A 13,996-nucleotide genomic window follows, 5' to 3' on the forward strand; every position below is an offset into this window, starting at 1 on the left:
GTATACTTTATTAACCACGCTCGCAGCCTGTCCCACCACACTCAATGAGTTGTGTCCCTCTGCTCATGGACCCTCTTCAGAATTGTACACTTTATTTTATGTAGTTCTCCGCATTCTTCCAACCAAAATGAATGACTTCACTGCTCTCTGCATTGAATTTCATTGGCTACTTGTCGATTCATTCCACCGACTTGTTTACATCCTTTGAAGTTTTACACTATCCTCCACACATTTCACAATGCTTCCAGGTTTTGAATCATTTGCAAATTTTGAAATGGTGCCCAGTCACAAATATATATCAGGAAGAGCAAGGGTTCCAACACTGACTCTTCTCTCTCCACAGCTGCTACAGACCTGCTGGGTTTTTTCAGCATTTGTTGTTTAATTTCAGATTTCCAGCATCTGCTGTATTTTGCTTTATTCTAACACTCACCCCTGGGGAACTCCAGTACAAACCTCCCTCCAGTCAGAAAAACATCCATTAACCACTACTGTTTCCTGCCACTCAACTAATTTCACATCCATGTTGCTACAATTCCTTTATTCCATCAGCTACAACTTTGCTCACGGGTCTCTTGTGCAGTACATTATCAAATGTCTTTTGGAATTTTATGTACACCGCATCAACAGAATTGCCCTCTTCAACCTTCTCTGTTACATCAAATAATGTCAGCAAGTTAGTTAAACATGTAAATACATTCATGCTGGTTTTCCTCGCATTTGCCAAGTGACAATTAATTTTGAATGGAATTATCAATTCTACAAGCTTCCCTGCCATTGAAGTTCAACTGACTGGCCTATAATTGCTGGGCTTATCTTTACACCCTTTTTTGAATATCCGGGGCGGGATTCCCCCAGTCCTGGGCCAGGACGGAGAATCCCCGCGACCGAGCCACGCCACCCCAACGCAGAGCGGCGAATCAGCGCCATTGGCAACGGTATGGTTGGCATGCCGCTGGTTGTGGGCCGCTATACGTGGCCACCCGCAATTCTTCGGCCTGCGCAGTGCATGCGCGGATCCCGTGGCGCACAGTTCGCACCAGGATGGCCACCTGGCAGCGGCCCCTTCACGCCGTCGTAAAATGCGACGGAGTTTACGACGGCAGAGACACCCTGCCACGAGATTAGAGAATCCCACCCCCTTTTTTGAACACCCAGGGCGGGAATCTCCAATCCCGCGCCTAGTCAGAGAATCGCCGGGGGGGCTAATCCTGCGACGCAGCTCCGATGCTGGTCTGCCGTTTCTCCAGCGACCATAGAATCTGCGGCAATGGCGCCGGCGCGGTCTCCGCGGCGCCAGTTGGGGGCTGCTCATCGTGGCCACCCCCGGTGATTCTCCGCACTCGATGGGCCGAGTGCCCGTTGGGTTCGGCCAAGTCCCGCCAGCGTCGTTCGCGTGTTGTCCTACCCGGCAGGACCTCAGTCTTCTGGCTGCGGGGGCTGTCCTGGTGGGGGGAGGGGGGAACCGACTCTGGGGGGGGGATCCGAGTCCGGAGGGGCCTCCAGGGTGGCCAGGCCGGCAATCGGGGACTGCCAATTGGGGGGCCTGTGGGCCCGGCGCGGAGACGGCAACCCATGTGCATGCGCGGACCCACGCCGGCCATGCTGGCGTCCGTATTGGCAGCTGGAGCTGCGTGAAGCATTCCAGTGCCATGCTGGCCCCTTCTGCGGCGCAGGATCGCTGCTCCTAGTGGCCAGATGACGCCGTCGTAAAATGCTCCGGCATTTACGACGGTGTCAACGTTTAGCCCCATTATCAGAGAATCCCACCCCTTTTTTGAACAAAGGTTAACATTTGCAATTCTCCAGTCCTCTGACATCACTCCAGAGTGTAAGGAAGATTGGAAAATTATGGCGATCGTCTCTGCAATATCTACCTTCACTTCCTTTGGTATCGTTAGATGTATCTCATTTGGTCCTAGTGTTTTATCAACTTTAACTTTGGACAGTCCATCAAATACCACCTGCTACTTATCAGTTTTAAACCCTTCAACCTGGGTTGGCACCAGCAATGGTAAGATAAGGCTCTCTAGTGGCTGCGAGGAGGGAATGCCATCCCTCCTCCCTCATCCATACCGTCTTGCCATGGACTGAATTGAGGTGGAGGTGGGGATCCCATCCACCACTCCTGCCTGATTACATGCCCCACCACCACCAAACTCACCACGAGGGAGGGCAGAAGATTCCTGCCCTCAACTCTGTTTCACTCTCTACGGATGCTGCCAGACTAGCTGAGTACTTAGAGTATTTTTTGTTTTCATTTCAGAGGGCAGTTAGGATGTGGATCTGAAGTCATATGTAAGCCAATCTGATGGCAGATCTCCTGGCATAAAATATACCAGTGAGCGAGATGGGTTTTTACGACAATATCCTACTATTATCAGGGTAATACAGTCCTGTTTCCACTGGGGAGAATTTTAAAAATCCCTCTGTCTGTGCGACCTAAAAACCCAGGAGCCAACGCATCTCAGAAAGTTGTACAGCATGAAGCAACAACTTAATTGTCCAAACTCCACACAGCAATCTACTGGTGACAGAAACATTCCTGTCATGGGAAAAATTACTGTATCTTAATTAAATTGAATAATTAAGTGGGATAAATTGCCCCAGCATTGCTACAAAAAGCTGGTTACATACCCTGACTATTGACAGTGTTGAAGCAGACATGTGTAACGTTGATTCTGCTGTGAGGTCATGGGTTTTAGATCCAATGAGCTTTCAGTGTTAAAAAATTGCGGTAAATTGCCCACCAGAACCAAACCCATTCAAGACAACAAGGTGGAACTTATGTTAGTAAAGTATCAAAATCTCCAATCAGGCTACCTCCAGTCACAGTGTAAAACAGCATGCGAAAAGGTGATCAAAAGACATTGTCAAATGTACAGATGACCCCCCTTTACAACATTTCATACTCATTAGGCTCTTCAATTGATTGGGACAATTGTCCACTGACAGATAAAGCCAACAGCAAGCAGCCCTTTGATTACCACACAACATATCAAGTAAATCTTGCGGGAGGAAATTATTTTAACTGAACTTACGTCGAATCAGTGTCTTTTTCTTTCTTCCGTATACCAAAAGCCTTCCTTGTACGCTTTTTCAATCCTGTTCAGATAAAAAATAAAGTTTCTTAGTCTGAGATTAAAGATCAATCAAGTATCAGAACCATTTGTAAGTAGGATAGTATTAATAAAGTCGAAATGTTTGAAAGATCAAAGGGAATGTACTTTCAGTCAAAATAAAAGAGCAACATTTAGTGAGAAGGTGCCAGACAAACTTAAGGTCTGGTTCATTGTTCATGCACATTATAGGTCTGATTAAGAAGTGTATCCATGATAATATTTATATGATTATCCACATCTGGAAATCAAAAAGAACAAACTGTTTCTCTCTACAATTGTTTCTTTCACAGAGCTTTATCATTTTTCATAACCAGTAACTCCACTCTCATTTACAGTGTTGTCTAAGTGAACATAACTGCAATCTACTTGGCTGTGAGACCATCGCTGCCAAGTTCAACAAGCCCTCGCCTGATGTTCACACGTGCTCATTGGAGAACGGTAAGGAATAGAAAACCTCACAATTTAAAGCACTAGGTTTTTTTTACAAAAAAAGAGGGATAGAGTTGAAAAGTAAGAAGTTATGTCCGATCTGCATTGAATCTTGGTTACACACTTAAGAGTACTGTGTACAGTTCTGGTTGCCATTTTCCACAAAGGATGCAGAGCTACTGGAGAGGGCGCAGAGAAGCTTCACAAGGTCAAGGCCACCAGTGTGTAAGATGGTCACCAAGAAATCCAACAGGGAATTCAGAAGAAACTTCTTTACCCAAAGAGTAGTGAGAGCATGGAACTTGCTAACCACAGGGAATAATTGAAGTAAATAATATAGATGCATTTAAGGCGAAGTTAGATTCGCAACTGAGAAAGAAGGGAATAGATGGTTATAATAGATGGCTTAGATGAAGAAAGATCAGAGGTGGTTTGAGTGTAACATAATGCCAAATGGGTTGGGCCGTGTGGCCTGCTTCTGTGTCATATATACCATGTAATCCAATGTAAAAGAATACTTCAAGATATTGATAGAATTTGACTTTTCTAATCAGCTATAACCATGAGATTAAGGGGAGATGACAGAGGTTTAATTGAGAACTCATTGAGAATAATTAATTATAATCATATTAAGCATTACTTCAGTGCAACAAATAGCTGGGAACCCACTAAGGGTTAATCCAGATAATACTCTCTAATTTCTTTCTTCAGGTTTCACATTTTGCAAGCCACTTAAGACTGTGAGGTCATTGACGTCAACTAGTTAAAAGGCCCCATTGTATGGTTAAAAAAAAACCTGAGAAGCTGTCTAGTACGAGTAGTCCTGTTTATACAGAAACAGCCAGTCTAGAGATATAATTTCTTAGAAAAAACTGTGTTTTCTTATTAATGATAGATACAGGAGTGGATAATTTGGAAAATTGGCAAGCAATGGTATGGGAAAGCGGAACCAAGACATTCAAATACATATATTTCTTAAAATTGATTGACAGACAGTTTGGCCGGATTGAGTGAATTATAAATTAGTTAAAGCCAATCAGAAGTAAAAAGAAGGCCAGACTTTAAGATAATAATCTCCTTAAGAACCACTTACCGGGATCATAGATTATCATAGAATTTACAGTGCAGAAGGAGGCCATTCGGCCCATCGAGTCTGCACCGGCTCTTGGAAAGAGCACCCTACCCAAGGTCAACACCTCCACCCTATCCCCATAACCCAGTAACCCCACCCAACACTAAGGGCAATTTTGGACACTAAGGGCAATTTATCATGGCCAATCCACCTAACCTGCACATCTTTGGACTGTGGGAGGAAACCGGAGCACACGGAGGAAACCCACGCACACACGGGGAGAATGTGCAGACTCCGCACAGACAGTGACCCAAGCCGGAATCGAACCTGGGACCCTGGAGCTGTGAAGCAATTGTGCTATCCACAATGCTACCGTGCTGCCCCAAATGCCTAGGATGGAAAAACTCATTCCAGAATCACTCTAACTATATTTCTGAAACGTATGTCTTTGCTGCTTGCTGTCGCTAGTCGCCATCTTTCTTTTGTTTAAATCACTTAGTTATTTTATACTATGTATTATGATTTTCAGAATTACCACGATCTGTAATCGAATGAAAACTCAACCACTGTATTCGCTAAAGACAATCAATTTGACTAGTTTGCTGCACGGATGTCGGAACTTCCTATATATTGTATTGAAAATAAAGTTACCAGTGGCACAGCTGACAAATAAAGTACTAGTGGACTTTGCCAAAAAGCACAGACCTGGGGCGAAATTCTCCCGAAACGGCGCGATGTCCGCCGACTGGCACCCAAAACGGCGCCAATCAGACGGGCATCGCGCCGCCCCAAAGGTGCGGAATGCTCCGCATCTTTGGGGGCCGAGCCCCAATATTGAGGGGCTAGGCCGGCGCCGGAGGAATTTCCGCCCCGCCAGCTGGCGGAAACGGCCTTTGTTGCCCCGCCAGCTGGCGCGGAAATGACATCCCCGGGCGGCGCATGCGCGGGAGCGTCAGCGGCCGCTGTTGTTTCCCACGCATGCACAGTGGAGGGAGTCTCTTCCACCTCCGCCATGGTGGAGACCGTGGTGGAGGCGGAAGGGAAAGAGTGCCCCCACGGCACAGGCCCGCCCGCGGATCGGTGGGCCCCGATCGCGGGCCAGGCCACCATGGGGGCACCTCCCCAGGGCCAGATCGCCCCGCGCCCCCCCCCCCCCCCCCAGGACCCTGGAGCCCGCCCACGCCGCCTTGTCCCGCCATTCAAAAGGTGGTTTAAACCACGCCGGCGTGACAGACAATTTATCAGCGGGATTTCGGCCCATCCGGGCTGGAGAATCCAGCGGGGGGGCCCGCCAACCGGCGCGGCCCAATTCCCGCCCCCGCCGAATATCCGGTACCAGAGACTTCGGCAACCGGCGGGGGCGGGATTCACGGCAGCCCCCGGCGATTCTCCAACCCAGCGGTGGGTCGGAGAATGACGCCCTTGATCTCTGTTATTTGGGAACTGAAAAGGGATAACGGATATCCAGGGTTCCGAATAGACATAGAGATCCATCAGATATGAAAGTCTTAACTAACTAACTAACTAGAATTTTGAACGGGGCAATGAATTATTAAATACTTAGTTGGGTCAGTGGGCGAGAGTGAACCATTACCTGCAGCAGAATGTGGCAAAGAGTATCGCAGCGCACCACATCCTCAATTGACTTGAGTATAACAGGGAGGAGATGCCAAACAGATGGCGAAAATATCACTATCTTAAAATGATGTTGGATTTATTATCACGTACATGCAAGAAAAACATTTCTATTCTCATAGAATTGTTAACAACGTAATATAAAAATACCTTTAACAAAGCAAACAACATTTAAATGTGATTCACAGAGGTATAACCTGGTTAAGGTGTGCAGGAAGATGAAAAGGAGACATCAACAGGAGTTACCAAATGCTTTGATTAAAGAGGCAGCTTTTCAGAAACAGCCTTAAAGGAAGAGGATGAATTGTAGAGGCAGAGAGTTTAAGGCGTCCCAGACGGTTTTAGACCAGCAATAATGAGGAAAAGAGAGGGCACAAAAGACCAGAGTCAGAGCAGCAGGCTGTTGGAGGAAGGTTGTGGGGCTGGAGGATGTTGCAACACTAGGGAGTATCATGGCCATGAAGTGATTTTACGTAAAAAATATTATATTCAGGTTTGAGTTTTGGTTTTTTTAGGGATTCGGAGCCAGTGTAGGTCAGCAAGAAGCGAGTTGATGAATGAATGGAACTTGTTGTAGAATGGGATATATGGGATATGAGCAGCAAAGGTTTGGATTGGCTTGTTCATCGAGGATAGATGGAAGCGGGGAGGTGGGGGTGATAGAGGTGAGGAACCACTCAGCAGGATATTATAATAGCCATATCTGACAAAGCCATCAATAAGAATTTCTTTTAAAAAGAAATTCAGAGTACCCAATTCATTTTTTCCAATTCAGGGGCAATTTAGCGTGGCCAATCTACCTACGCTGCATATCTTTGGGTTGTGGGGGTGAATGTGCAAATTCCACACTGGCAGTGACCCAGAGCCGGGATTGAACTTGGGACCTCGGCGTCGTGAGGCAGCAATGCTAACCACTGCGTTGTGCTGCCCAATAAGTGTTTTCACAGTAACAGACTAAGACTAGTCCAGAGACAGGTGGCATTACTGAAATAAAATATGGTGGAAAATACATGGTCAGAAATTCAGCTCAGGGTTGAACAGAATGTCAAGATTTTGATCAGTCGGATTCAGCCTTGGAAAATTGTTAGGGAATGGGTAATATCGGTGCCATCAATACCAAAGTTTGTATGTCAAGTCATGGCTGCAGTTTTCCCAATACTTAAATTCAGGATTTAAAAAAAGTTTGGGATGTAACTGTTGCTATCAAAACCTTCAGCTATTGCCCGTCCCTAAATGCCTTGAATAAGGTGGTGATGGGTCTTTTTCTTGAATCACTGCAGTTCATGTGGTGAAATTGGTCCCACAATATTATTCGGTAGTGAGTGCCAGGATTCTGACCCAGCAACAATGCAGAGCTGGTGATATATGGGTATGCCAGTAAAGTGCATTCTTTCCAGGGGAACTTAAAGGTAATGCTATTCCTCAGGGTGATGGAGGTCACAGATTTGAAAGATGTTTGCTGAAGAAGCCTTGAAGTGCAACTTGCAGCTTATCGAGGGTTGGATATCAGCAGTGTGGGAGCACAGCAGTGTGGGAGCACAGAGGTGTGGGAGCTCAGGAGAGGTGGAACGGTGCATTGTCGATCTACGTTCGGAATTTGGCCCAACCCCTGTGGGTCATGTTAATTACATTTAGCCGGAATGTGGTATTTCTTCACACGCAAAGACAACAATTGTGGAATTAATACAGGAGATAACTCTTGAAGGCGCTTTTCAGAAATTGGAGGGGAATGTGGACCAACCAGTATGTACCAAATTAAACATTTGTTTTATATTTTGCATCATGTATTACTAACACATTCATACAAACTGCGCAAACGTGTTCCTTCACTAAAATTACAATACCCAAAGGGATACATGTTCTGAGGAATTAATAAGGTCATATCCACTCTCTACGCAGAGCAGAGAACCCAGTGCTTAACCATAGAGGAACTTCCAACACACAATTGTCATTGCCCACCCTTGGAGAAAGCAGTGTCCCAGATACAGACATTGTGCTATCAGTATTTAGGGAGGAGAATAGGTAGGGCTGTGTGAAGCATAGGTCACTGAAGTTGAGATTTAGGAAAGGTTCTGAGGGCAGCAATTACAATGCAAAGGTCTTGTATATTGAATGCCCTTTATGAGCTGCACTGGGGTACGGATCCTTGAAGCACCATTTTCCAGTAGAAGGTGTTACAATACATAATGATTCCACATGCATAATAATGCAAGAGTTGGGTGAACAAATCAACCTGTACTTAAATCTAACATTTAGCAGTGTTCAAGACCAGTGGTAATCTTTTTAAAGCAAGCCATTATTGAAGCAATACAGATGTCTCATGAATACTCAACATTGTTGTCATGGATACCTTGAGTTCAAAAATCCAAAAAGCAGTGAAGGCTGGCTATGACCCATTTGGACAATGCTAACTGTCAAATGCAAGGGAAGGATTTAATGACTGCACGGAGGGTCACTAATCTCACTTAGACAGGTCAGTGGGCATCTTAATGAGATGGTTCATAGCAGTGGCATGGATGGAGTAGCACACAAGTCATAAAGCAAATGTAATCGGAATAGTAGTTCTAGAGAAGGGAGAGGGAGGGAAATAAACATGGGATCTCCAGCAGAAACTCAGAAATGAAATGAGTCGAAATCAAGAACAGTGCAAAATAGATTAAAAGGAATGATGGGGGCATCGAGAAAGAATGGGTAGACAGAGAGACATATCGGAAAAGGAGACGGTAAATGAGTCGAGAGAAAAATAAATGAAAGATAGGAAAATTAATAAACAAGTCAAGAGAAAAAATAACAGAGAAAGGGATATGTAACAGTGAGGAAAAACGTGTATGAGGCATACGCAGGGTTTAATATTACCCTCAATGACACAAGATGAAAGAGAATTGGGATATAGTTACAGAACAACAGGGATACAGGTTTGAGGAAATATAAATCGGCATGAGGAACACCTGAAAAAATCAAATGGTCACCTGATGCTGCTAACATTTCCTACCTTGATCTAAAGTAGGGTATTTTCTATAATTCCATTAATCTGCTATTGGGTATTTTTAAAAAAACAAATATCGGTGTAATTACTTCAACAAATACTGAAGTATTTCTATTTAACACTGCAGAAGGGATTAATCGATTAACAGAGGACATAGCCAGGATGATCTCCAAAGGGTGGGATTCTTCCCTACCCGGCGGCACGGGGGGTTCCGGCGTAATGGAGTGGTGGGAACCACTCCGGCGTCGGGCCGCCCCAAAGGGGCGGAAGTCTCCGCACCTTTAGGGGCCAAGTCCTCACCTTGAGGGGCTAGGCCCGCGCCGGAGTGGTTTGCGCTCCGCCGGCTGGCGGGAAAGGCCTTTGGCGCCATGCCAGCCGGGGCCAAAGGTCTTCGCCGGGCGACCCGGCGTGGGGTCGGGGAATCCCGCCCCTTGTTCATATTACCTGCATCATTACTCTCCTGTGAACATTTCCCACTTATTTCTCAAGTTCCAAAATTACCTACATTCCCTGCTTGCTAGTCCTCACTTTGTTAATATCATGACTCATTAATTCTGATTTCCTTTAACTCCATTACATGCCTTACAGCCATTCTCCTACAGTTAATAAAACCAAACATTAGTGTCAATAACTTATTTTATCCTATCTTCTCTTTGACCTTAAGTCATGTGTTGAACTATTTCTCTTTATACCTCTCAATGACAGCACTGACAAGGTTGTTTACTACTATGAAAGTGTGTATAGCAGCTTTAAATATACTAATCCTCTGCTCACCAGTTGTGTGTGAATGTGCCAGACTTATCACTGCTGTTTCAATTGCATTAGATTCTTCATCCTGAAAGAACGTGACTCGCAATACTTTGTGTCAGCAAGCCACTTCAGGTTAAAGCTAAAAGAGGTAGGGTAAATAAGAATTTATATTCAATAGTTACTAACAGCATATAAACAAATTCTGTCATCAACCTGCTTGCTTCAATGGGTTCTTGGAGCTTAAAGAGTCATCTCTCCACAGGTTGGTTGCTAATCTGCACCCGGTAAACTAATCTCAGCAAAGATATCAGTCTTTCACATTGCAGCCTGAAATGCAAGGACCATGTCCTGGCTTTATCAACAACCTTCTGCAGGTTGATGATGCAAGACAACTGTGATTGACAAAGAACTTACAGGTTCAATGTGGACATTACTATGCTGCACGAAACTAGGCTTGCTCAAAGTAGATCCTGTATTATTCCTTGTGTCTGAATAAAGCTCGTAGTCTTACAGTTGAAGTCGATGTTTTATTTGTATGAGTTTGTTCTCTCTCCAGCACTTATACTATGTTACATCTGAGCTGCCTGTCTGTGTCCTGCTCACCAGCTGCCGTTCCTGTGAAGAATGTCTTGAGTTCCTGTTTGTCACACGTCGCTGGTGCTCCCTCTAGTGGTTATTTAGTTGTAGTGTATTTGAGTGATTTAAGTGATGGAAATGAGCCCACAGGAGCTTCCCGCTTACTGGCTGTCTTGTCGTCTGATTTGCCAGACCTGCACCGCAGCATCTCGCCGCGAGGGGGAGGGGGAGCTGCTTTTAAATCTTCCCTCACGACTTACCTCAGTCAACACACAAGCATGGCAGCGTGCAGACCTGCCCCTCGCTTTGGGGAAGGTGACCTCAAAAGGTTTACCGACGCTGTTGATGCGAGACATGACATCCTGTTCCTGGACGGGGTCGGAGGACCAGCAGCAGGGTCACCACTATCACCTGGGAAGCAGTGGCAGCAGCTGTCAGCGTGGGCAGCATGACAAGGAGGACTGCTGTCCAATATCGGAAGACCAACTGCAGCCACCAAGCTGCAAGTGTAATGTATCACCTGTCTCCTGGCATCAGTTCCCCCTTCACCTCTCAACTTCACAACCCCACCCCACAAATCACTGGCTGATACCTCACACCCTCCCCACATCCGATCTTCATGCTTACTTCTCAGAACTCACTGGCACCCATCAGCACAATCCCTTCATGTCCAGGTGCAGTGCCCACATATGCCACCTGCTATAAACCTCCCTGACCCATCAAGCACGCAGCTCACAAAGCCCTCTCTTTGACCCCACAGGAGAAGATAGCCCATAATAATTGGGAAAAGGCCAACTCAGGGGGTGGAGTACTGAAGGTTCGAGTCCACACCCCCAAGTGGAAAGGACCCTAGAGATCATGAGGAGACAGCAATCAACAACAGCGAAGTCGGCCTGTGCCAGAAAGGTGAGGATCCATTGCCCCTTCACCCAGATGAACCTGCCTCAAGTGAGTTGGTCATGTCAGACAAAATGATACTAGTGTGGCGATCGCAGTGGAACCAGGAGCATGACATCAGCATCTTAGTGCCCAAGGCATGGCTCAGTCCATGATGACCATGGCTGAAGGCCTTGACATCATGATCCAGACACAGCTGGACATTGCCAAGGCATTGCAGAGCATAGCCCAGTCACTGAGGACCAACGCTGAGGGCATCGACACCAGGGTGCAGCCAATTGGGAGCCGCCAGGACTGGCAGAGCCAGATGACTCAGAGGCCGCTGGAGCTCACTCCAGCTTCCCCTCCATCCCATGGAGACCACAGGGCCCTATGGGCACTGTAAGGGAGGAGGAAGCACTGGAGGTCAACCCGGGGCCTGCTACCAAGGAGACAATGGCAGTCTTGAGATCTTATGAATCTCCCCTCCCTGACACATCTCAAGGGCACAGGGCAGAACAGGGTGGCACGATGGACCCTGTGACACCAGCAAGTCAGCCAGGATCCTTCAGCTCCAAGCCCTCCAGAGGATGTCTCGCCAAGGGCATCAAAGACCACAGGGCGTGGAAAGCAGCAGGCTGCCCCTACCTCTGATGTGCATCCTGGGAACACACCTAAATGTAGCAGTAGACCCCAAAAGATCAAGAAGAGAGGGGGTCACTATGTCAGTATTGGACGGAGGGGGCACTATCTGTAGCTAGGGGAAATAGAACTGTCAAATGTTCACTGTTAAAACATGTGAAGCTTTGTCATGTTAATCTTCACAGCTGGCCTGCCTGCATCCCCATCCCTTGTTGCCCTCTGCTACACCCATTCCCCTGCACATGGGCACAGTCAGCTCAAGGTCAAACATCCCCGATGCAGACCCCATTCCGAGGATGAATGTGAGCGTGCTTTCAGCAGAAAGACAGGAGCCAGGAATCTTCGAAAAAATTGCCCTTCTTTCAGGCTACGGAAAAGGAAGGAAACAGCAACAGCAGGCTCTAGGCATTTGCAGTCACCAGCAGGCGCAAGCAGCAAACACAACCTACAGCTGTGAAGTGCTCTCACAACTAACAAGGCCAATTCCTCATTAGAAATATCCTTCAGCTACAAAGCTAGAGGCTGCTCACAGTTAAGGGGGATAAAGTGACCTTCAGTGCAGAACCATGAACAGGGCTCTGTCCTGGAAGTGTTTGGTAGGACAGACAGGCAGCAGCTGTAGTTGCCCCCATTGTGGGTCTCCACAATATTTAAAGGTGGCTTGAAGGCCTCACAGACGCAAAGTCCCTCCCCCTCACCGGCCCAGGGGCAACACCCGACCTGGAACCCTTCAGCCTGTCCAACGAAGCCCAACCCCCCTGAGGGGACTGCTCCCCCCCCCCCCTCCTCCCCGCGCCACCGAGCACTGGGCCAGCAACTTCGCTGCCCTTGAGTTGCATGCCAGACAATGAAAATGGCAACTCAGCTCCTCACTCCCTCTCAGCAACTATTGTGCCAGGTTCTCGTCTTTAAACAACGTTTCCGCTGGGGAGCTGGTTAATTCCTGGAAGGCCGTTGCATTCGACGTCAATCTCGCGAATGAGATGGAAATGAATGCAGATGAGGATTAATGAAATGCTCGGCATATTTGGGTGAGATTCTGAACTTGCCACCGCAAGTGGGCCATTTAGATAGCAAACTGATTTGCGCCCGGCACAAATCTCAATTTTGGCTATTCCCTCTATTTAACTAGCATGTCCAGATCTGCGTTGGGTGCCATTCGGTGGTTAAATCATGCCTTGAATGTATTTCCAACTGGGAAAATCTCAAGAGGTAACACATGAGCATGGGACTTTCACAGTCCAGAAACACTGGACCCGTGATGAATGAACCCCCACAGAAGTGAGACTTCTTACTCTTCCCTTGTCAACCAGCCTGGCCCAGTTAATCTGATGTGCATCTATAATCTGACACTCACCCTTGCCCCAAATGACAAGAATGAATTCTATGAGGCAGTTGTCACTGCTATCAGCAGAATTCTCAGCACTGAGGGACTGTATCTACTCGGGGGTTTCAATGCAAGGGTGTCTGCCGACTACACAGCTTGATCAATGTGCACAGGGCACCAGGGAATCGGCAAGATGAACAAGAATGGACAGAGATGTCTAGATTTTGTTGCTCCCATGAACTCTATGAAATGAACAGCTACTTCCAAACCAAGCCATGCCACGAGGTGTCCTGGAGACATCTGAGATCGTGCCATTGGCACCAGTTAGATCTCATCATCAGCTGACATACCATGCTCAACAGCACCTTCATCAATTGTAATTGTCACAATACTGGCCATTCCTTATGGTGTGCAACAAGATTAGGCTTCTGACTAATGGTTTGATGCTTATTAGACTGAAATGGAATGAGTTATTGCAACGAAGAGGAGAGCACTCATGATTTACAAGCAGCTCACTCTCAGAGCTGTCAGAATCAAGTCTCAGCAAATTGCTCAGTGATGTGCCAATCATACTGGTTGAA

General features: G+C 46.7%; 1 protein-coding gene across 9 annotated transcripts in view; it reads right to left on the bottom strand.

The window, feature by feature from the left end:
* Positions 1 to 13,996, bottom strand: part of sgip1a (SH3GL interacting endocytic adaptor 1a) — a 396,400-nt gene that overhangs the window by 207,234 nt on the left and 175,170 nt on the right. For all 9 annotated transcript variants that reach the window (XM_072511110.1, XM_072511109.1, XM_072511103.1 and 6 more), the window contains exon 3: positions 3,042 to 3,105. In XM_072511110.1, the coding sequence (XP_072367211.1) occupies positions 3,042 to 3,105 (64 nt within the window). The remainder of the gene's footprint in view (positions 1 to 3,041; positions 3,106 to 13,996) is intronic.

The sequence above is a fragment of the Scyliorhinus torazame genome, chromosome 7, assembly GCF_047496885.1.
Source record: "Scyliorhinus torazame isolate Kashiwa2021f chromosome 7, sScyTor2.1, whole genome shotgun sequence".
Taxonomy (NCBI): domain Eukaryota; kingdom Metazoa; phylum Chordata; class Chondrichthyes; order Carcharhiniformes; family Scyliorhinidae; genus Scyliorhinus; species Scyliorhinus torazame.